The sequence below is a fragment of the Pan paniscus genome, chromosome 8, assembly GCF_029289425.2.
Source record: "Pan paniscus chromosome 8, NHGRI_mPanPan1-v2.0_pri, whole genome shotgun sequence".
NCBI classification, from domain to species: domain Eukaryota; kingdom Metazoa; phylum Chordata; class Mammalia; order Primates; family Hominidae; genus Pan; species Pan paniscus.
In genome coordinates this window covers 14,083,587-14,107,994 of record NC_073257.2, presented here as the reverse complement: position 1 = coordinate 14,107,994, position 24,408 = coordinate 14,083,587, and the positions used below count along the sequence as shown (strand labels likewise).

General features: G+C 52.6%; 2 protein-coding genes across 3 annotated transcripts in view; one reads left to right on the top strand and one right to left on the bottom strand.

Annotated features, from left to right (window-relative positions):
• Positions 1-24,408, top strand: part of ADARB2 (adenosine deaminase RNA specific B2 (inactive)) — a 568,492-nt gene that overhangs the window by 171,214 nt on the left and 372,870 nt on the right. The gene's annotated exons all lie outside the window — the stretch shown is intronic.
• The window catches only part of LOC130540511 (putative uncharacterized protein ADARB2-AS1), a 30,675-nt gene continuing 11,177 nt past the window's right edge, over positions 4,911-24,408 (bottom strand). Inside the window, exon 2 of the mRNA XM_057298798.1 lies at positions 4,911-6,828. Within this exon, the coding sequence (XP_057154781.1) occupies positions 6,512-6,828 (317 nt within the window). The 3' untranslated portion in view covers positions 4,911-6,511. The remainder of the gene's footprint in view (positions 6,829-24,408) is intronic.

Below are 24,408 nucleotides of genomic sequence, written 5' to 3'. Positions count from 1 at the left end.
TGCTCTCTCTTCCTCATGTCAGCTTTCTGTTTGTTCCATAAACTGGCGTGATTATAGTAGTGGCCTTATATTCATTCAACAAAATTTCATCAGTGGCCTCTTAATAATTAAGTGGCCAAGGAGGATAAGATGATTAAGCTAAGCTATAGCCAGCAGCAAGCATCTGATGTGGGAGATGGATGCAGGAGGTCATATGAGGGGGACGCAGGGACACGCGTGAGCACCTTAGAGCAACCACGTTCTCACCATAGGCAGATCTGAAGGGTGTGGGAGATCTTGTGGGGACGATGCAGGGATACACGTCCGCACCTTAGGGGGACCACGTTCTCACCATGGACAGCTCTAAAGGGAGCGGGAGGTCACCTGGGGAGTCGCAGGGACACAGGTCAGCACCTTAGGGAGACCATGTTCTCACCCTGGACAGCTCAAAGGGTGCGGGAGGTCACGTGTGGAGGATGCAGGGACTCACATCAGCACCTTAGGGAGACCACGTTCTCACCACAGACAGTGCCACGGGGTGCGGGAGCTCAGCATGAGAAGTGCTTCTTTCTGGCTGAGAGATTAAGGAAACACTTGTTGAAGGAGCAATTGAAGAAGAGGAAGAATAGTAATAACAACTTCAATCATATTTCTTGAGTCTCTGCCATGAGGGATACCACTGTTACCTGCATTGTCTCCAGCCCATGCGGTGGCCTCCCCAGACCCCTGCAAGGGCAGAGGCCTGACCTTGGCTGTCCTACTGAAGAACGTGAGGCAAAGAGAAGTGAAGTGGCCTGCCCATCATGGCAGGCTGGTAACTGGCAGAACCATGATTTGAATTCAGGTCTAGCCTAATGCCGAAAGCCAGGCTCCAGGAAGTATTCCAACCAGGGGGGTGTCATTCTCCTTTTTAGGAATATTCACTAGCACCTACTATATGCTAGGCCTTATCACAGGTGCTGGAGATAAATGAGCGATTACAGATCGTAAATGGCATGTACTGAGCCAGTTCCAGGGAGACAGCTCATGAGCACACCGCATGTACCTGACAGGCTAGATTTTGTTGTCTCACACTTGAGGAGCAGGTTCAGAAATGCTGGGAACCTTTTGTCCCAGTGATGGAGTGAGGCTTGTAACTAGGAGGGTCTGATGGCAGAGCCCCTATCCTAACCTCTGTGTCCTGCGACTTTTTGAGACAGGAAGGTCTCTGCCCTCCCTGCCAGAAAGAAACGGCAGCTGCAAGAGTGATGAGGGCCTCATGTGATGGGGGCTGGGAGGGACATGGATTGGCAGCATGAGCCGAAAACGCTCACAGGAGAATGGCCAGATCTAGGGGCCCAGAGGTGAATGCTCAAGGTGAACAAAAGCTGACTGGGCTTGGGAGGGGGTTGGGCTGGGTGAGAGGGGCTGCTCCAGGCAGAAGAACCAAGGGTCCCTGAGAAGAGAGGACACGCGGCGGGGGAAGAGAGAACCGCAGTGGGAATGGCCAGAGGGAGACGGGCTCCGGCTGAGGCAGGACCACTCCTGGGAGGCGATGAGCTCGGGAGCTGGGGCTGCACCCAGAGGTGACTGCAGTTCACAGAAGCATTTTAGCAGGATCTGATTTGCATATTTCCAGGGCTTCTAGGCATCAGGAGCAAAGACACGATGTGGCAATCCTGGTTGCATGGGCAAGAGTGGGAGAGGGGAAGTGGAGTGAGCATGAAGTGGCTGCCGAGGGAGTGGCGGTGCTGGGGAAAGCGGCTCTAGGCCACATCGGGAGGATCCTGAGTGCCAAGGAGCCCCTGAAGGCCTTCGGGCAGGAGGAGCCTCTCAGACCTCCACCTGGGGGGAGTTCTAGGGTACGGTGCATGAGATTGATTTAGGAAGCTCTTATCAGCATCCAGGATCAGGCCCAGCAGCTGCACGGGGGACCAGGTGGAAAGAGGGGGGGACTGGCAGGTTCCGGCAACTCCACCAAATCTGGGATTAAGAAAAGGCTCCGAAATGATCATATGGTTCCCAGCCTGGGTGAACAGAGAAGGGGTCTAATTTGGTCTTTTGTTCATTTTGTTTTGTCTTGTTAAATCTTCAGTGCTTGAAACAGTGGTGAGCCCATCATAAACCCTCAGGAAATAGTTGTTGAAGAATGTGTTGAATGCTGTATGAAGTCAATTCCAAAAAACTAGGCAGTCAAGGAAATGAGCAAGTTTGGGACTGATGAAAATAAATTCATGTCTCTGTACCTTGCATTTGAAGCACAAGTTGTCTGGGTCTATGACATCCAGTCCCGCAGCCAGGGCACACGTGCCAATTACACACTCAGAGCTGGGCAGGTCTGGAGAGAGAGGGGCTGCCAGTGACCCACACACAACACATTTCAAAGAAAAAATGAATTTCAAGTATCTCCTTGATGTCTTTATATTGATTACAAGTTGATATAATCATGTTTTGGACATACTGGGATGATAAAATTTATTATTAAAATTAATTTCACTTGTGTTTTTTACTGAGAGTCTAGAAAATTTAGTGGTACCCCTGTGGCTCACGTTACGTTTCTGTTGGACGGTGAGTGCGGATCTGAAACTCTAGGTCAGGTATTTAGAAACCCAAGTCTGTAGTACACGAGGCCCTCACTGGAGAAAGAGAGGCAAGGTTGCCCTGCATTTTGGCAAGAGGTATTTGGAAGAGAGGACATTTTCTCTCTGTGTACCTTATTCAAAGGCAAGGGTTTCCTGCAGGTCTTCAAACTCCCTGCAACAGCCAGCTGCCCAGTCTAGGGCTCGGTGTAGACAGATGACCGTCCACAGTCCCTGGGAGGCTGCGTCTGCTCCGACATTCTCGGCTCCTGACCCTGCTCGCCTGCCTGGGCGAGAGCGTGGCTTTTTCTGCCTTTCCTGACTTCCCTGACTGCAGTCTTACAATTGCCTGGACTTTCCAGGACTGCCAGACTCTCCAGCTTTGCTAGAGGAGAACTCTCCAATCCAACCCGCCCCTCGTGTGTTCACGCATGTGTGACGACCCAGGGTGCCCCCCGTGTGTTCACGCGTGGGTGACGACCCAGGGTGCCCCCCGTGTGTTCACGCGTGCGTGACGACCCAGGGTGCCCCCCCGTGTGTTCACGCGTGCGTGACGACCCAGGGTGCCCCCCGTGTGTTCACGCGTGCGTGACGACCCAGGGTGCCCCCCGTGTGTTCACGCGTGCGTGACGACCCAGGGTGCCCCCCGTGTGTTCACGCATGCGTGACGACCCAGGGTGCCCCCCGTGTGTTCACGCGTGTGTGACAACCCAGGGTGCGCCTCGTGATGACCCAGGGTGCACCAGGGTAGTTGAAATGCATCCTTCTCGTCTGATTTTCTGCTGCATGTGATGGGTGAAAGAAGTTGTTAAACTCTTGCTGCTTTTTACTAAAACGAATGTGGTTTTGATCAAATAATGTTTCTAATTAATCACTCCTGACCTCTTGGCAGGAACAAGGGAGAAAGTAGATCCCATTCTTTTCAAGGCTGCATTTCAGGAACAGGCTTCAGTTGGGGGGTCCAGAAAAACACAAACATTTGGCTCTCTTTTCAGAAATTTTTAGAGAAATGCATTAGGGAGCCGACTAGTCTGGGAATCTTAGGATTTGTTAGATAAGTAATCCAAGCTGGCCTTGGAAGACGAAAATCTCACATCTTAACCTTTGTCCTAGATATGAAAATAGGTTGTTTACACTGACAGTTTTCACCTGCCATCCACGCAGTGGGATTCCTCACTCAGATCTGATGCAGAGCCCAGGGTCCTTTAACAATCAGAAGCCCGCTGCTCCCCCGAGGGTGAGGACATGCCTCTGAGAAGCCGCCCATCTCTAGCGATGATGAGAATGTCACGGCAGCGTGGGCTCCTCTTTATAAACTGTTTTTCCTTGCTTAGTCCTATCATTTTTACTTCCTGCTCCAACAAGAAAAGACCTGTCAAATCTACAGAAAACCCTATGAAATTTCTTAAAATGTCTAAAATCATCAGTCAACCCAGGGCAGGACTGTGGAGTCGCTGAGCAAGGCATTTGTTTTCTGGTGTGATTCTCGCCCTGTTCCTCCACCGCTGACCTCAGCACCACCCCCCACCGGCCCAGGCTCCTCCTGACCGTCTTGTGTCAAAATCTGAACTAGGATCTGCTTGTCAGCACCCATCCCCTGTCACGGTAGCTTAAGTGCCACATCTCCAGAGGGCATCTGTCCTTTGAGCCAGGCCAGTGGTGGAAGAGAAGTCCCCTATCTCGGGGGCCCAGGCATCCACCCAGTGGACCGGCCTCTGGAGGACCCTCCCCAGGGAATGTGACCCGTGTCACTTGCAGGATCGTAGAGAGACTCCGACCTCATCACGCACCTTAGCATCTCAGGACCCTTGACACCTTGTCGGGGACAGCTCCAAGAGCCAGTGATCACAGCCCTTATCAGCCAAAACCCATATCCACACTGCAACATGATCTGTTCAGCCCTCTTTCCTCTCCCACAGCAATGTGTATTTCCATAAAAGCAGCAGAGTCCTGGGTGGGGAGAAGCAAGTATCTGGCATTTATCTTGGAAACCACATCATTCTCTCCTGAGCTTGGATTTGACAGTCCCTGCAGCTGAAGTGCATCAGTGTCTTAAACCCTCACGTGGATGTGTACGTGGACTGTCTCAGCACTGGGGATGCGATTGAGAGACTTTATCCACCTTTCCCAAGCCTCAAAAGCAGTGCCAGACACAGACACCAGATGTACCTGTGCCAGGCTTTGAGTCCAAACGTGAACAAACCAGCCCAGTGTTGGTTCTCATGGAACATAAACATCCATGCATAAAACAGAAACACATGCATGTTATGCTGGGAAGTGGTCATGGCTCTGAAGAAAAATAAGGCAAGCTGAGCACCCATGGAGGGGGCAGAGGTGGGATGTGGATTTAGATGGGGCACGCGGGGGCTGAGCACCCACGGAGGGGTCGGAGATGGGATGTGGATTTAGACGGGGCACGGGGGGGCTGAGCACCCACGGAGGGGGGCAGAGGTGGGATTCGAGTTTAGATGGAGCATGCAGGGGCTGAGCACCCACGGAGGGGAGCAGAGGTGGGATGCGGATTTAGATGGGGCACGGGGGGGCTGAGCACCCACGGAGGGGGGCAGAGGTGGGATTCGAGTTTAGATGGAGCATGCGGGGGCTGAGCACCCACAGAAGGGGACAGAGGTGGGATTCGAGTTTAGATGGGGCACGCGGGGGCTGAGCACCCACGGAGGGGGGCAGAGGTGGGATGTGGATTTAGACGGGGCATGCGGGGTCTCTCCGGGGAGACGGTGCCCGGACACAGCCTGGGGGTGGGAAGGATGGAGATGTGAGGGTTCCAGAGTCAGGGGGTCCAGGAAGCTCCTTTCTTCTTTGCTCCATGAAAAGTGTGGAAGCCACGCTCACTGCTGGGCCTGGGGTGATGCCACTGAGGCTAAGAACTCAGCTGCTTGCAGCTGCTTTAAAAGGAGGGCAGGGAATGTGGCAGCCACAGATGCTGGAAGAACATGGATTTTGTTTTGTTTTGTTTTGTTTTTAGATAGGGTCTCCCTCTGCTGCGCAGGCTGGAATGCAGTGGCGCAATCTCAGCTCACCGCAACCTCCACCTCCCGGGTTCAAATGATTCTCATGCCTCAGCCTCCAGAGTACCTGGGATTACAGATGCCCACCACTACCCCCAGCTAATTTTTTGTGTGTGTATTTTGTATTAGAGATGGGGTTTCACCATGTTGGTCAGGCTGGTCTCGAACACCTGGCCTCAGGTGATCCACCCACCTGGGCCTCCCAAAGTGCTGGGATTACAGGTGTGAGCCACTGCACCCGGCCCAGAAGTTCTTTTGATAAACTAAACAAATGTGGGCAACAGCTCGGAATTAGGAAGGTGAAGAACTGTTGGAGGCTTTGTTGAGCCTGGAAATTGCAAAATAGCTGCCTGGGAAAACGGAATTATAAATTAACCAGGAAATGTGCTGGACTGGCGGGAAGCGTGGGGCCTGTTGGAGGACTGTGGCTGTGAATTTTAGGCGACTCCAGGTGGCAGGGTTTGCTGTTTCCCTCCAGCCAGGTTTCAAGGGCTCCGGTGCAGCCCTGAGATGGGTTGAGAGTTGGAGCTGCCAGGGTCAAGGTCACTCCAAGGTCACTCCCAGGTCCAGGTGCACTTGACAGAGGAGGGACAGGCAGGAGCCCAGCACCAAGGGGAGGACGGGGCGTCAGACGAGAGGTGGTGGCTGGGCAAAGATGGGGGCACCATGGACTGGACACAGTGGCTGGGTAAAGATGGGAGCACAGTGGACTGGACATGGTGACTGGGCAAAGACGGGGGCGCCATGGACTGGGCACCTGAAACTGAGGCAACGGAAGGAAAGAGGTGCCCTCGGACAGTGGGATGCTTAAACTGAGGTTTCCAAGGAGGGACAGGTTTTGGTGATGACCACAGGACTCAAGAAGAAAAGTGAGATGCAGGACAAGATTCCTGGAGGTAAAAATTGTCTGGATTAAAGACCAAGTTATTACCTTCATAAATATTGAGGTCACCAAAAATAGTGATAGGAGTAGAGGTCAAAAGATGCCTCATTCAGGTACCAAACCTTCCCCCCTGAGGAGGGGTTGTGCAGAAAATCTGCAGCAGAGCAAGTGTCTGCAGCATATGCTTCCAGGGACAGGGCTGTGGTCGGGGGCAGGAAGATCTGGGGTCTTCCTGGGGGCCGGCTGGCTCCCACACAACTCTGTTGACATGGGCAGGCAGGGTGGATGTGCCCTCTGGTCCCGGTTTGCTGAGCTCTGGTTGCAGCCGGGGTACTTGGAGCGCAATGTGATGTGAGAACAGACATCAGGGCATCCTCGACAGCTAAAAGAGACAGAAAAAAGCAAATGCTCAGGCCCTCCCCAGACCATGGAGTCGAAATCTCCACTTAATAAGATCCCAGGTGATTCGAATGCACAGCGAAGTTTGTGAAGCACCAGCAGGGAGTAAGAGGGAAGGGAATATTTGCAGACAAGGAGGAAGACATAGAGCATTTTTGCTGGCGGGACTCTGGAATTGGCACGGGGTAGAGTTGGGAATTGCTTCACCAAGAAAAGTGGAAACACAAATCCAAGATTTCCTACACAATGCATCTATCCCCTTCCTCTTATAGAACCCCCTCAAGCAAAGGGATTTGTCCCCCAGTAAAGAAATTTAAAAAAAAAAAAGACTTGTTGTTTGAGAGGAAGGCTTTCTTTGAAGGTGCTCTTGGTGGGGTGAAGAGGAAAGGAAACCATGGAGCCCTGAAGCCATGTCCTCGTTTCCCAGCCACGGGAAGGTGCCCCCTCATCCTGGGAATTTCGTCACTTGAGCATCATATTAAACAGTGTGAGGAATTGAAGGATTCCAGACCCTAATCTCTAAGAGCTGATAATTCAGAATATATGAAACACAGACAAAGAAAAACACAATTTCTTATTTTCAAATGTTTCCCCATTCTTTCATTAACATGCACAACATATATGTTTTCAGTTTTTTGTTTTGTTTTGTTTTTTGAGACAGATTCTCACTCTGTCACCCAGGCTGGAGTGCAGTGGTGTGATCTCGGCTCACTGCAACCTCCATCTCCCATGTTCAAGCAATTCTCTTGCCTCAGCCTGCCGAGTAGCTGGGGTTACAGGCGCACGCCATCACACCTGGCTAATTTTTGTATTTTTAGTAGAGACAGGGTTTCACCACGTTGGCCAGGCTGATCTCGAACTCCTGACCTCAGGTGATCCAACCACCTCGGCCTTCCAAAGTGCTGGGATTACAGGCGTGAGCCACCGCGCCCAGCCCATATGTGTTTTCATAAGGCCCTCAGCTCTGCCTTGTAGTCTCACATACCTGACACAGGGACACAGTTTCTTAATGAAGCCCCAGTCCATCCTTCATTTTTGGCAAGAGCACACTCATGGCCCCTGCGGTCAAACTTCTCACACTTCAAGAAACCACAGGACATGAGTTCCCTGAAACTTCATTAGCCCCCACTTCTCTTACGAAGGATGATTGAGCTTCAAATTGTATTTAAGATATATGCCTTTTCAATTATTAAAAAGTCAAAAAATAAGATGCTTGTGAGGTTGCAGAGAAAAGGGAACACTTATTCGCTGTTGGTAGAAATGTAAATTTGCTCAGCCACTGTGGGAAGCAATTTGGAGATTTCTCAAGGAACTTAAGACAACTGCCATTTGAGTCAGCCGTCCGATTACTGGGCTGTATATCCGAAAGAAAGTAAATCATCCTACCACAAAGGCAACATGCAGTCCTGTGTTCATTCACAACAGCAAAGATATGGAATCAGCCTAGGTGTCCATGAGCGGCAAACTGGATAAAGAAAATGTGGCACATTGACACCATGGAACACTATGCAGCCATACAAAAAGAATGAAATCGTGTCCTTCGCCACAACATGGATGCCTCTAGAGGCCATTATCCTAAGAAAATTAATGCAGAAACAGAAAAACAAATAGTGCATGTTCTGATCCGTAAGTGGGAGGTAAACATTGGATACTCGCGGAGATAAAGATGGGAGCAATGGACCCTGGGAGGGGGCAGGGGGACAGGGTTGTAAAACTATTCGGTTCTATGCTCACTACCTGGGGCACGAGATCGTTCATATCCCAAACCTCAGCGTCACACAGTATACCCCGGTAACAACCTGCACAAGTACCTCCTGAACCCACAAGAAAAGTTGAAGTTAAATGTTTAAAAATACCTTTTTAGTAGTGTAAACAAAGCTATCCTAGAAATAAGAGGCAAAACAGGCCCAGGACACACATGTTGCTTGAAATCAGAAAGGACCTACTGACGCTCACAATAACTGAAGTCCCGTTGGGGGCTGTGGGGAAGGCAGGAGAATGAAGGGAAGCCATCTGTGCCCTGAAGTCACCTCCCCCGGGGGAAGAAAGTTGTGCTTCAGCGTCACCAGCAGAACTTGGGAGGATGCTGGCTGGGGGACAGTGGAGACTGGGGCAGAGGTTCTTGGTGTGTTTTTAAGTGAAGTTTTAATCTCCAGCATACACCAGGGAAGAGACAGCATTCATTGATGGTTCTGTGACAGCCCAACCGTGAGAACAAAATGACTCTGTGCGTTTAAACCAGAGGGAATTTAATCCTAGGAGATGATTCCATGGGCCAGGGAAGGACTGGGAGCCCCACGCCAGGGATGAGGAAGCCACAGGCCCACCCCTGACCCTGGCTGGGTGGATGCTGGAGAGCTGAGTAGCTGAGTAAGAAGCCCAGAGCCTAGGGCACAGGCCACCCGGAGACAGAACCAGGGCCTGCCCTGCAGATGGGTGGGGAAAGAGAAATAGGGCCGCTGAGATGAGCCTGGGGGACCCGGGGGGACTCAGACCCCAGATTCTGTCTCTGCCCTGGGCTGTGGGACCCAGGCCCCCTGAGAGGACGGAGCAGAGCTGAGCGCTGGGGAAAGGTTCCGACCCTGCACAGCCTCCACCAGCCGACTTTCTGGACTCCGGTTTACAGGCCTCCTCTGCTGATTTGTGTAATTTTAGAATTCTACCGGTTCTAAGTGAGCCTGGACTTCCTTTACAGGCCAGAGGTGCAGGGTTTGTGTTTGGGGCGATGGGAAATGCGTTTCCCGTGTGCGGGTGTGGCCTCTGTAGCTCGTTATTCCTGCCACAGTCGCTGTGCTTAGAAGAGCACAAGTGTCTTCTCCCTGCGCTCCAAACGCCTTCTTTATTCTTAACCTACTCGGGCAGTGCTCTCAAAAGCATGTATTTTTAGGCTTCTGGGTAGAAAAGACTGTGGTTCCTCTGGGAATAACCTGTTGGAAATCAAACAGAGAAGAAGCCGGGATGTTTCTGAACAATGCCAAGACGGAGCCGGCCTCCTCGAGTCCATTAGAGCATCGCGTTCCTTTGATTTCCATTTTCGACGGCGGAAACTGCATCCTTCCTTTGAGACCGGCTAGAATCTTCTCTGATTAAAGGGTCTTCTGGCTTTCCATGGAAGCCTCTTCCTGGGAGCAGGCCAAACATTTTAGTGAGAGGTCGGGTGCCTCTCGCGCTGCTGACGCCGTCAGAATCCGCTGCCTGCCTTGTCCATGCCAGTTCCCAGAAGGCGCCCGGTGCCAGAGGAGTTTGAACTTGATCCAAAATGTGTGCACCATGTAGCTTGGGAAAATTCAGCCATTAAAAGCAGCTAAAACTAAGCAATTTATGACTTACAGATGTCAATTTATGACAGAAATCACCGCATATATTGTACCAGCACAGTGACATTTATTTGGTAATTAATGATTAAAACAGTCACTTCCCAATGTTATGAGCCACCTGGTGTCTGGTAGCATTCAGAGATGGCAGTGCTGGCCCGGGCTGTGAGGACGCGGTGCTCCCGGCAATGGGGCAGGGTCTCCGGCAGGGAGCTGCGGGTGACACTGCTCTCCCCCCATGTCCCAGGATGTTCCCACAGTGACTGGGCACAGACCATGGGGGTGACATACAGTTTCTGCCTCAAAAATCCTGACAAACATTTGCTGAATGAGTGACTAAACAAATGAATTAATTAAGGGTTCCGTTCCACAGGAGGTAAAAACCAAAACATACAGAAAATCTAGGCCAATAAAATACCTGCCAAGACCACAAGGATCCATTCCATTTCCGCCAGGGGTGAGTGTCCGGCAGGACCAGGCCAGAGGAAAGTGCTCTCTGACTCCAGGGCCACTCTTCATGCCCTTCTCTCCCCTTCCCTCCCCTTCCCTCCCTCCTCTCCCCTTCCCTCCCTCCTCTCCCCTTCCCTCCCTCCTCTCCCCTTCCCTCCCTCCTCTCCCCTTCCCTCCCTCCTCTCCCCTTCCCTCCCTCCTCTCCCCTTCCCTCCCTCCTCCTGTCGCCAATAGATGTGTTGATTGACTGTTCCCTCAAGCTGACCTTGGCAGCCCCTCGCTGAGTGCCGGGCAGGACCAGGCCAGAAAAAGGCTCTTCACGCCCTCTTCTGCCCTTCCCTCCCTCCTCCTGTCCCCAATAGATGTGTTGATTGACTGTTCCCTGAAGCTGACCTTGGCAGCCCCTCAATGAGTGCCGGGCAGGACAGCCGCCCATGTTCTCTGGAGCCACTGTGAGGTGAACACACAGATCCTGCTCCCTCCGGCCCCCTGGGGTGAGCACTGGGGCTGTGCCTCCCACTTCTCTTCACCCACTCTCTATGCAGGCATTTCATGCCCCTAATGCCCCAAGGACAGGGCCCCAAACTAGCCAGAGAGGAGGGAGCGTGCAGTGAAACCCGAGGCTGTATCCACTTACACGGCATGGGCCACAGCTGCCCTGGAGTGCAGTCCACGAGCTGCAAAGGAAAGGCTCCTGGCCCCAGGCCAGCTCCCCCCATGGGCATCCTGGGGGCTGCAGAGCCACCTGCTCGGAGTGGGAGTGGCCAGGAGCAGCCTTTAACCCCTGATTGATAATGACTTGGTGGCAGGATTGGGACTGTATGCTTCCGTGATCGGCTGCGAGGGAGGAGGCTCAGGCCACGTGTGGAAGGAGGGCTTGGCCTCCACGCAGGAGGCCACCTGGAGCCGCTCAGCCTCACTCACCTCACTCCACCCCCCTGGGGTGGTCACGCTGCCCCTCCTGAGGCCAGGACTCCATGTCTGCAGTATAAAGGCCAGTCAGTCCCATTCTGTCTGCCTTTCCCAGCACATTCTGACAAGCCCAGCTCAGCCCTCACTTCTCAGAGCACCTGTCTATTTGGTACATTGTGTCCCGGAGACATTCACAGCCGGAAGCCCGGCAGGACCTTCGATTTGGCCATCGCTGGACCTGGGGCCCATTGGCCACCAGAGGGGCAGGAAGGGGTTTTTGGAGCCAATCCCAGGCCCCGGCACCTCAGGTGCTCACTCTGTTTTCTTGTTTCATTTCTGGGTTACCAGGTGAGATGTCATTGGAAGAAAGACCTTAAAATTATTTTATTTTTGCTTTAAAAATAATAATGGAAGTTTTACCAGTTCTACAATAGAGGGATGGCAGGAAGGGCCGGCAGAGGGACAGCCGCCCAGGAAGGGAAAGTGTGAGGCCTGCTCCTGGCAGTGCAGTCCTGCTCGAGCCTGCCTCTTTTGCATCTTCTGGATCATTGAGAAATTGTCTGGGTGAAGGTGAGAAGGACTTTACCACTGTGGCAGCCCGGACAACACGTTTTCCTCTCTTAAGCAAGTGGAGAATAATTTAGCTGGCTCCTATAAGTTTCCTGGGGCTGTCATAAGACCACAGCCCAGGTGGCTTCAATAATAGACATTCACGTTGTCACAGTCATAGAGGCCAGAAACCCGAGATCAAGGTGTCCAGGGGCCTGGCTCCTCCTGAGGCCTCTCCGTGGCTTGCAGATGGCATCTTCTCTCTGTGTCCTCACAGGGTCCTCCTTCTGTGTGTGTCTGTGTCCTCATCTCCTCTTCTTATAAGGACACCAGGCAGGTTGGACCAGGGTCCAGTCATATGACTTCATTTATCTTCATCAGCTCTGTAAGGACACCATCTCCAAACACTGTCACCTTCTGAGGTCCTGGGAGTCAGGGTTTCCACGTGTGAATTTTGACAGGGCCGAATACAGCCCAGAACAGCCCCTTTTCTGCCGTCCTTTTTATTTTAAAAGCACAGTGCACCTTTAGTCTCCAAACTCTGCACCGTTCATCCTGTTGCGGCACAAACAGGGCTCACATGGCGGCCTGGGAAGCGTGGGGACCGTGAGGCGGAGACTGCATTCTAGATCTACCATCTCTTCACCTTCACTCTTGCCAAATGACTAAGCACTCGGGGTTGTGGTTTTCTTGTCTGTACAACGGAGGTATCTACTGGTCTCCAAATCTCTTCTAGCTCCCACGACCCTAACAAATTCCAAAATCAGTTCCTTTCACTCCAAAGCCATGAGACTGCATTACACTAAAACCTCTCCAGTGTCGGTCTGTGTGGCTGCAACCTCCCTGAAGGGGCCTGAGGTTCATGCCATTTATATCTCCAGTAAATAGTGGTAATTTGGGCCATGTGGGCCATCGGCTTTCATCAACTAGAGAGCGTCATTAGCTGCAAAAATGTGTTGACTCATATTCGTTGGTTTTCAAAGACCTATGGTGGCTCTGAGGTTTCCAGAGCCAGCACAATCAGTGCAATTACACTGAGACTCTCCAAAGAATGCGCTTTCTCAGAAAATAGCTGCTGTTCGCCGTGTCAGGCCAAAGGTACTCTAGGAAGGCATTTTCCGTGGTACTTTGAGGTTAGCACTTCCAGGAAATTCAGGGAGAATAAAGCAACGAGGACGTGCTTAAAAATTTGATCAGAGGCCCAGAGAGGAAAACAAACAAAATGTAGTTGTGTGTTTGCCGAGTACAGTGGAGCAGGTGGCCGGGCAGCCTGCAGCGGGGAGGGGTTCCAGGTGTGGGCTGTGGTGTGGGGAGCAGGGACCCCATTTCTCAGAGCTTATTGGAAAGAGGGAAAAATCTCTTTGGCCCTGCTGGGTGTAGGGAAGACTTTGTTTGTCTTTTTGTGTTTACTTTTCAGTCCCTGGTAGCCTCTTATAAACAATATGGTGTGTTGTGTTTTGGAGGGATTCCCTCTATTGTAAGCTTGTATTGCATATTAACAGAAACTCAAGGCTTCCTGGATGGGCACAGAGAGCTCCATCTAATCTCACGCTGCAGACCCAGCACCCAAGAGAGGGGGTGAGAGGCTCTCCTGGCTGCCGTCTCTCCGGGATTGCAGTTGGCTGGAAGGAAGGGTCTGGGGTGGTTCCCACGCTTGAACAGGGATCAGGTTGTCCCGCTGGGCACCCTGTGATATCTCCTGCCTTTCCAGGGCATCAGTTTTGGAGTCTAGAGAATGGGGACAATGGGTTTGGCCAACTCTGTGACAATGAGGAGGAAGAGTGCATTGCGTTCTCTCTTACGCAGCTCTCTCAGTGCCGTGCTCTGCATTGCGTTTGCCTCTTAAACTGTTTGACCATGCGTGGGTCTCGGAGGAAGAAAAGGAGGCAGCGTCTTCTCTTAGCACAATCAGGACAAATCCATGCCACTGGGTGGAAACACCAGCCCCGGGCACCCTGCTCACCCCTGCACCCTCCTCCCGTCTCCCTCCTTCCTTCCTGCATTTCTCCCACAAATATACCTTTGGAATAATCAAATAACAAAGATGAATCACAATCCATCCACTCCCAGGGCTTTCAAAAAGAGCGCCTTGTGTCCCTGCTAAACAGAGACAGTCGAATTTTTTTGAGGAAACTTGTTTGCCTGCTGAGTTCCAACTTACACACTCAGCCATGTCTGCTCCATGCCTCACCCCACTCCGCCTTTCAATGAGAGGAGGGGACCCCCCAGCTCCACACCCCACCCCACTCCACCTTTCAGTGAGAGAGGAGGGGACCCCCCAGCTAAAGTGATTCCCCCCTAGTGTTTCGAACTCCGTGTACCGGACACCAGCCTCTGCTCCCACCCTGTACTGAAACCCGGCTGCAGTTCCCCTCAGACGTCTTCAGATTCTCCCTCTCTTTTAGCATCTTGTAGTTGGCAACTCAACATGCTTAATTCAAGAACAATGACAAATCAACGCCTCTCTCCCCCACCCCTGTGGCCCAGCCAGATCCCCTTAACAGCCCACCCTCATTCCTGCCAGGCCTGCCTTGGCCCCTCACACTCTGGCCACTCACTTGTCCCTTTTAATAAAACTGTCAGCCCAGGTCACAAAATAACTCTTCCCAGGTTCCTAACTCGCCAGGTGTCCTGGCATCACGTGACACCATTAGCCAACCTCCCTTGAGTGTGGTAGGTTCCATGTAGTTTCTGTCAGCTTTTTCTCTTCCTGTTTCTTTCTGTCAGCGCCAGTTTCTCTTTCTCTCCTTATCCTAGACCTTTACTCCCCCTACACTTACTGGACGGCAATTCACATCTGTGGCTTCAACTGCAACCCATGCATTTGCCAAATCTGACCCTCTGGTGAGACTTTATTCACCCTGCTCCCCTGCCTCCAGGGTATCTTGGCTGGGATATCTCACTGGCCTTCCCAAATTCAAAGTCTGTGAAGCTTAGCTTGTCATCACTGTCTCTGGACCTACACAGTGTATTCACCATGTCAGTGAAGGGGTCTTTGGCTATGCCGGGGGTCCCCGAAACCCCCCTCAGGCTCTGTACTCACTGGTACTCACTGGGTAAGGCTGGCGCACCAGCAGCCATTGTTTAACGTTGTGAAAGTCCACAAATTGTCACCAGCGAAGGGAGGGGAGCCTGGGTGACAAGGAGAATCCAGGCATGTGCCTCCAGACATCCTCGCCCAGTGAGTTGCAGGAATGGGCTTAGTTCTCCCATAAATGATGGTGACAATGTGTGCAATGACACCAGCTGGGAAACTCACCTGAGCATCCGGGTCCAAGGTTCAGCCGGGAAAGTTCACCTGAGCCTCTGGGTCCAAGGTTCAGCCGGGAAACTCACCTGAGCCTCCGGGTCCAAGGTTCAGCCGGGAAAGTTCACCTGAGCCTCTGGGTCCAAGGTTCAGCCGGGAAACTCACCTGAGCCTCCGGGTCCAAGGTTCAGCCGGGAAAGTTCACCTGAGCTTCGGTGTCCTAGGTTTTTATTGAGGGTCAGTCACTTAGGGAGGCAGTGTCTGTGTGACAGACCACAGCGGCTCAGACTCCAGCCTCCCAGAGGGAAAACAGAAATTCTCTATAATTCCATCATTAAAATAAACTATATGGTCAAGCAAGTACCACGTGTCCCGAATCCTCAGGCCCACAAAACACTGTGACCAGGCAAGGCCTTCCCAGGCCTGTCAGGGGCCTCCCAACAGCCCTGCCCTGAGTCTTGGCTCTGGCCTTCAGATCAGTCCTGCAATGACAAACCAATGCCTCTCTCCCCCTCTCCAAAGTGTATACACCTGTGCAGCCTCTTGCCCCCTCCTCACAGTGTATACACCTGTGCAGCCTCTTGCCCCCTCCCCACACAGTGCATACGCCAGTGCAGCCTCTGCCCCCAACACAGTGCATAGACTTGCACAGCCTCTCTCCCTCCCCACAGTGTATACACCTGCACAGCCTCTCTCCCCCTCCCCACAGTGCATACACCAGTGCAGCCTCTCCCCCCACCACACAGTACATAGACTTGCACAGCCTCTCTCCCCCTCCCCACAGTGTATACACCAGTGCAGCCTCTGCCCCCAACACAGTGCATAGACTTGCACAGCCTCTCTCCCCCTCCCCACAGTGCATACACCAGTGCAGCCTCTCCCCCCACACAGTACATAGACTTGCACAGCCTCTCTCCCCCTCCCCACAGTGCATACGCCAGTGCAGCCTCTGCCCCCAACACAGTGCATAGACCTGCACAGCCTCTCTCCCTCCCCACAGTGTATACACCAGTGCAGCCTCTCCCCCCACACAGTACATAGACTTGCACAGCCTCTCTCCCCCTCCCCACAGTGCATACACCAGTGCAGCCTCTCCCCCCCAACACAGTGCATAGACCTGCACAGCCTCTCTCCCTCCCCACAGTGTATACACCAGTGAAGCCTCTCCCCCCACACAGTACATAGACTTGCACAGCCTCTCTCCCCCTCCCCACAGTGCATACGCCAGTGCAGCCTCTGCCCCCAACACAGTGCATAGACTTGCACAGCCTCTCTCCCCCTCCCCACAGTGTATACACCTGCACAGCATCTCTCCCAGTTTCCCCAAAGGTAATGATGTCACCTGCACCGCTACACACACAGAGTGGTGACTGACAGGCCACAGTATCTTATCTTCAGGTCCTATGTCTGTGTAGCCAAGGCCTCCCACCCGGGTCCCGCTCTCGATGAATGGCTTCTGTCTGCTCCTGCCGGGCTGTGTTTACTGACCTGTTCCTAACATGCAGTGCTCACTGGGTTGTTCACCCTTTCCCCAAAACCAGTGAGTGTGTTCGCACTTCACAGACCCTCCCTTCCTGGCAGCCCTGCCTCCAGCCAGCCCTCATCACGTTCCCGCCTTGCCTGGCATTAGCCGATGGATGCCGAGGGCTTATCCGGCTTTGCAGGGAGTCGTTTGTCAGGGCCTTCCATCGGAATCGCTATCAGGAGATGGGTAATGGGTTCTGCAGCCTTTCGACCTCCCAGCGTTGGTTTCACCCTTCGCCCAGCTGTGATCTCCTAAACATCATTACCATCCTCCAGCCGGGACGTGGCCTTTCTGCAAAGGCTTTAGCATCTGCCTTAAGGGGCAAGAGATGCCTGGTAAAGGGTGGCACTCTTGTCTCAGATGAGACCCAGGACACAGAGAGTTGCTGCCCCTTCTCCAGTGACTTGTGGTGGCAGTGTTGTGATTGGAGAGCCACAGTGTCCCCAGGCTGTGTCTCCATCTCCTCACCATTTCTCCTCAAAGTCAGGAGCAGGACAGACAGGCAGAATTTTTCACTGCGAGTTGCAGGTGGTAATTTTAGAGCTGGTCAACAGTGGTAACGGAAGCACGGGAGAGCCTTCCCACCCGGTGGAGGCCGGTCTGTAAGTGCAGGAACCTGTTGCTGAAACACCAGGGGTTTGACCTACATCCTGCTGCTCTCTGCACGGAAAGCCAATCACTGAGACAATGAGTACTGCTGACGCAGAGGAGAGGAGAGCTCAGTCTCAAATCCATCTCCTGGACCGACTAAAATCGGGAGTTCATGTAGCAGGGAAGAAATGTAACCATGTGTGGGAAAACAGGAACCAGGGAGAGTTAGGGGGAGCCATCAGTCAACAGGCAGCAGGTGGTCACAAAGGCAGTCAAGGCAGGCAAGGGGCTGGTGTCTTGCTCTTCCGATGCAGTGATCTGGTGAGTTTCAGCTCCTTGGTGCTTTCTTTTTTTTAAAAGGACTAAGGGTCATTTCCTGAGGCAGAAACTCAGATAAAGCAAATGTAATTTTCAAGCTTTAAGACCAGAAGGGTCCATTTCTCTGTTCATTTCAAAAAGCTATGGGACTGTTGGGTCAGTTTGAAATCTGTGCTCCCTGCAGCCTCCCTCATCCTGCCCACTAGCACTGGCCGTTCTGCTGACTGCTCCCAACACTAGAGAGTGCAGGGCACTGACTACATGCCCCGTGCGCCCTCACTGCGCTTCTGCCTCTGCTGACCTTGGGGCTTCCTTGTTGCTTTTCATGGAGTGCAGCGCAGTCACCATAGGCCCCTTTGCCATCCCTGCCAAGGCTGCCCACACCCACAAACAGGTAATACCCCTTGGCTGCTAAAGCCACAGCATTCCCAGAGCTCCACGAGGACCCTTCCTGGCTAACCGAGGCCATCTTCCTTAAGGGAAGGGGAGGAAGGGGAGGAAAAGTCAGGGAAGAGACAAAATTCGCAGTCAAGGTCACTGCCCGCGGGAGCTCACTGAAACTCTCTTCTAACTTTGTGTACAAGGAAATCCGTTCTCATTTCTGTTCTACTTGTTTTCCTTTATCTTATATCCCAGAGAATCTATGGTTTACTGTTACAAACATCCCCCAAATGTTCAGATCACACTGATTTTAATTATTTTGAACTATCTTTAAACATAAGAAAGATAGAAAATGGAAGAAAAGTGCAAGATGTAGCTAGTCTTCCAGAGAAGGATGCTGGTGTGAATTGCACCCACTGTATCTGGTTCTGAAAATATTCCCTAGTGGGATCAATACTCGTTAGGAAGCATGGAGCCATGGCTGCACCGTGCTACACACTCTTCAGAATGAAGTGGCACCACATGACACAGAGGCTCAGAATGCCAAGGCCAGCAGCTGTGAGACAGGTGGAGAGATGGAGCTGGTATTTCAACTCCTGTTACTGGGTGCTCAGCAAAAGTCCGTTCACCAAGCCTACCAGACTTCCCAGGGACCATCCACATTCCTGCTGCAAGGGACATGTGTGTGTGTGTGTGTGTGTGTGTGTATACTTTGCTATTATAGACTTCACATATTATATAGACTTTACCTAATATGTAGACTATATATAATGTAGACACTTTGCATTATATAGACCATACGTATTTTGTTTACTTGACATATTACATACTCTTTACATATCATATACACCCTACATGTTATATAGACTTTATGTGGTACGTACACTTGACATAGCATTTGTACTTTACAAATCATATAAACTTTATTATGTGTACTTTACATGCTACATACATTTCACACTGTATGTACACATTATACATCGCATTGACTATACCCGCCTCCTAGACGTAAGAGCAGGGTCTGTACCTGTGCATCCATTCCCGCCCCTGTACCCCCTGTCCAGGCCCCGGCATTATCCTCCTGCCACCACCTGCTGTGCCCGGCCCCGACAGAGCCTTCTCCAACCCTGCAGACCCTGCCGTGACAACTCTGGCTGGGTCCTCTGGAATCCAGAAGGGTGGTCTCTCAGGCAAGCAGCTAGTCCATGTCCCGTGTGAAAAGCCACAGACCCCCAAGCCTGCTCCTGAGAAGCCTGCCCTGGGCCAAGGAGTGGAGCTGCTCATCAGAGCCCCCGAAGGTGGCACACAGCCCAATACTCTGCACCCCCGGGGGCTTCATGCTGCTGCCCACCAGGTGGTGACCAACGGGAGGGGCTGTGGCCACTCACCAGCCAGTGCCTCTGGAAACTCAGCAGCCCTGGTGCCACCTGCCCCAGGCCAGGCTCATCCCACTGCCCTCCCAGACCCTGGCGTTGCTTTCAATATTCATATAACAAGAGCATGGGGTTTCATGACCGTCCTGAGCAGGGCCCAGAGAGTCTGCCTGGGACAGCTCTACTCCACGGTCAGGAAAACACACAGTGAAGTCATCATTGCCCGTTCGTCACGTCCCTGAGGTCACCATTTTGTGTTTTGTTGTTTTTTTGTTTTTTTGTCACCTGCAATTCTCGCTTTCAGTAAGAGCTATCTGTGGACCATCACAAACACGTTAAGGTCCCATTTTGCAAGAGTTAAGTTCTTAAAATACAGACAAAATTGACTTGATGGGATGAACTTGAGATTTCTGGCCAGAGCTGCCTCACGTCACGGGTGGGCTGTAAACTTAATGAGTCTTTGCTGTTGTGCTAATAAGCGGGCCCAGCGCTGCCCCTTCACAGGGAAGAAGAAGGAACGCAGGCCCGGCTGCTCAGGAGAGCACAGACACAGATAATTCCACCACATCATGGTTCGGGTCTATTTTTTATTTCCAAAGCTCCCTTTATCCGTTAAAGAATGAAGTTGGTGACAATTTATCTTTCCTCTGATGGTAGCGTTTCCTTTCCAGTTGAAATCTCTTCATCTGCGAGGGTGTGTGGGAGACGAGAATAGCTCCCAGCCCGAATAAATGCGGCAATGGACGGCAGATCTGCTGTTACTGCGATGTCTAAATTGTCCTTCAATTAAGCTGGAGAGCTTTCTGAGAGCTTTAATTGATCTCTTTTTAGATACAATGAGCTATCAAAAATGGAATACTGAATAACAGGCTTGTTGTCCGCGTCTGCTATTCAAGGGAGGAGGGAGCTATTTAAAATGTGTTCCCAGCATATTAATTGCAGGAGGCCTTGACTGCACTGCAGACCCACCTGGAGGACACGCTTCACAGGCAACTCTTTGAAGTTGGAAGGACCTGGCGCAGGCCTCCAGATGAGGCCTTGGTAGAGGAGGGCGGGCAGGACGCCCGGCTTCTGCTTTTCAGGGTTTCGTTTCTGGCTCTCAACGCCGCCATCCTGCACCGTGGGAACGCAGAGAGCAAGGAGAACAGGGAAGGCACCCCACACCGCCCCAGGGTGGAATCCCTTCCGTCCCAACAACCCAGGCAGGGAAGCCGCACCGTCCCTGTAACAGGCCTGAAGCTGCCCAGCGCGGAGTTGCAAGTGGAAAAACACCTGGACAAGAATCTGCTCGGGCGGACGGACGGCTGTGATCCAGGGTCTGAACTGCATCTGAGTGGGGTCTGGGCAGCTGTGATCCAGGGTCTGAACTGCGTCTCAGTGGGGTCTGGACGGCTGTGATCCAGGGTCTGAACTGCGTCTGAGTGGGGTCTGGACGGCTGTGATCCAGGGTCTGAACTGCATCTGAGTGGGGTCTGGGCGGCTGTGATCCAGGGTCTGAACTTCGTCTGAGTGGGGTCTGGGCGGCTGTGATCCAGGGTCTGAACTGTGTCTGAGTGGGGTCTGGACGGCTGTGATCCAGGGTCTGAACTGCGTCTGAGTGGGGTCTGGACGGCTGTGATCCAGGGTCTGAACTGCATCTGAGTGGGGTCTGGGCGGCTGTGATCCAGGGTCTGAACTTCGTCTGAGTGGGGTCTGGGCGGCGTGATCCAGGGTCTGAACTGCATCTGAGTGGGGTCTGGACGGCTATGATCCAGGGTCTGAACTGCGTCTGAGTGGGGTCTGGACGGCTGTGATCCAGGGTCTGAACTGCGTCTGAGTGGGGTCTGGGCGGCTGTGATCCAGGGTCGGAACTGCATCTGAGTGGGGTCTGGACAGCTGTGGTCCAGGGTCTGAACTGCGTCTGAGTGGGGTCTGGGCGGCTGTGATCCAGGGTCTGAACTGCATCTGAGTGGGGTGTGGGCGGCTGTGATCCAGGGTCCGAACTGGGTCTGAGTGGGTTCTGGGCGGCTGTGATCCAGGGTCTGAACTGCATCTGAGTGGGGTCTGGGCGGCTGTGATCCAGGGTCTGAACTGCGTCTGAGTGGGGTCTGGGCGGCTGTGATCCAGGGTCTGAACTGCGTCTGAGTGGGGTCTGGGCGGCTGTGATCCAGGGTCTGAACTGCGTCTGAGTGGGGTCTGGACGGCTGTGATCCAGGGTCTGAACTTCGTCTGAGTGGGGTCTGGGCGGCTGTGATCCAGGGTCTGAACTGCGTCTGAGTGGGATGCTACCTTCTAAGGCCGCAGGTGAGACTCACGTGCCCTGGAACATTCCTTGAGGCAGCCAGACCAGGAGGGCGGGGGCTGTTGCCTGACGTGCCCTCGGTGGCATAGACTGAGTTTATTTTCATTCTCCTCCTGACCATGTTGGCCACTGAGAAACTCTTCATTTCCTAAATCAGATGTGGACTTGCTCATCTTAGGACCCACGGGCTGCCCTTTAGGGACCAAAACACATGTGTCAGCCAAGAACGAGCAACTGCAAATAAAATCCTGTTTTCTTCTTATACTGTTGAGAATCGGGGCCTTGATTTGGTTCCCAGATTTTAAAAACAAGTCAGAGCTGCCACAATTCAGATAAAATCCAAACTGTCTCTTACACCTCTAATTATCAGCTTGCCTTCTGGGTAAAATGGTGCTATTCAATTATTGGTTTTTGTTCACTTGTCAACCACCAAAAGAAAAAAAAAATTATCACTGCTTTCAAACCACTAAAAGAACAGAAATTCTGCAAATTGCTTTCTAAACATAGCTACTTCCGACCCAATACCTCTTTGCAGAGTGTCAAAAATTGTATAATGTTATGTTGCACGCAAATCATATTTAACGGGGGCTGTTTCTAAGATTTTGTTTTACATTATGTAATTTCATTGAAGTGAATTCTTTTGTCACCACTTTATGTGTGGCTCATTTTGACACTTTCCACTTATCACATAAAATATACGTTTGATCCAGCCCCTGTAAATAAAAGCGAAATTGTCAAACAGGAGCGTGCCGCTTTAAATTCCCTCGCAAAGTGAAGGCAATAACTATCTCTCCTGGGCAACTTCAGGGTTCCAAACACCATGGGTGGGCCTCCCCAATTTCTGGTGTACCCTCTACCTTGCCAGTTGTGTTTCGTTTCCTGTTTGAGAGAAATGAGACCACCATAGGTAGCCTAGTCCCGGAGAGGTTACTTGCACTTCAACACCAACGGGCCCAATGTCCCCTTTCTGTAGCCTTGGAAGCCAGGCACACAGCACTGGTCGATGGGTTTGCATCAGGCCAGACCATGGCATGGAGAAAATGGCACCAGCCGCTGTGGAGTGAGTGCCTAACACCTGCAAGGCTTAGGCAGAGAAGGACTCCAGGCCCCTTCATGCTCACTAGCAAGTGGGTAGCACACCTGTTGCACTGCTGAACCAAAAAATAAATAAACGAGAGACAAGGCATTCAGGAAATGTTAAGTAAGGTGCATAGTCCCAGAGCAGCTACATCCTAAGGCCGGCTTTGAACCCAGAGTGCTGCCCCTGGAGTTTCTGTTATACCCGCTCTGGCCTTGCCTCCCCTCCGCTACAGTCTCCTAGAGGAAACTCTGGCTGTAGGATGCAGAGACTCACATCCCAGGGACGACGTGCATGCTGTGTGGAGCCAGGCAGGTCTCTGCCCTCTCTGGCCTGAGACCCCTCACCTGTCATGAGAATGACGCCTGCACCCTCTGAGACCCGCAGGACTGCAGAGAGGCCTCGGTGAGGGTGGATGGGATGCCGTGCAGCGTGAACTTCTGGGCAGGCAGAGCCTGTCACTCTCCCTCTAGGAGTGGAACTGAGTGTCCACTGCATGCGGCAGCAGCCAGGGTGAGGCGTCATGGGCAGCAGAGGCTTCTCCTGCCCGGATTTCTGCTGAGTTCCTGTCCTCGACTCCCATGGCCCCGACGTTGTGACGTCCTCTAGTGGCACTAAAGGACCTCGAGCCCCTCGGCGTGCCTGGACTCAGCCTACTATACCCTCACCCAGGCCGCGTCCACGGGCAGAACGCTCCCCGTGCACCACAGGATGGCCTGGCCTCAGCCTACTATACCCTCACCCAGGCCGCGTCCATGGGCAGAACGCTCCCCGTCCACCGCAGGATGGCCTGGCCTCAGCCTACTATACCCTCACCCAGGCCGCGTCCCTGGGCAGAACGCTCCCCATCCACCACGTGATGCCCATCCTCCAAGTGCCCTGTGGCCTCCATGCCTCTCACTCTTCCCGCAGGTCTGGGTCAGGTGTGCATCCAGCATGTCCTCTGGGGGCCGCGTGATCCTCTGAGATAACTCACACTGGGCTCTGCCACAGCTGCCCACTTCTCTCTCCTCTACCAGATGCTTGGGGATGTCCTGTCTCACTCCTGGATCCCCTGTGTCTAATGCAAATTGAGGAGAAGGTGAAGGAGGGATCAGAGGAGACCCCTCTGGCTTGTGCTCTGGAAGGGGCTTCGCAGTCTGGCCAGTCCCAGATCAAGACCCCTGTGGGATGCCCACCAGCCGGCACAGACCCACGGGCTCCCTCCTTCCCAGAGGTCTGCGACCCCTGCAGCCACAGCCACAAACGCAGGCACTGGAGAGACTGCCAGGCTCTCTGGACACATGCAAGAACACGGCATTGGCCCTGACAGGGAAGGGAAGGGAGGCAGGCAGGTGCTCAGTACATCCAGCCTCTAAAGGAGATCCCCCAGGCCTCTGTGTCATCCGTGTGTGTCTCAGAAGCACTCCAACTTGAGCCCTTCACCACCTTGCTCTAGGAGGAGCTACTGCTTGCAGTTCTGAACTTTCAATTTTTTAAAAAAAGCAATTCTTTTTCTTTTTTACTTTAAGTTCCAGGATACATGTGCAGAACTTGCAGGTTTG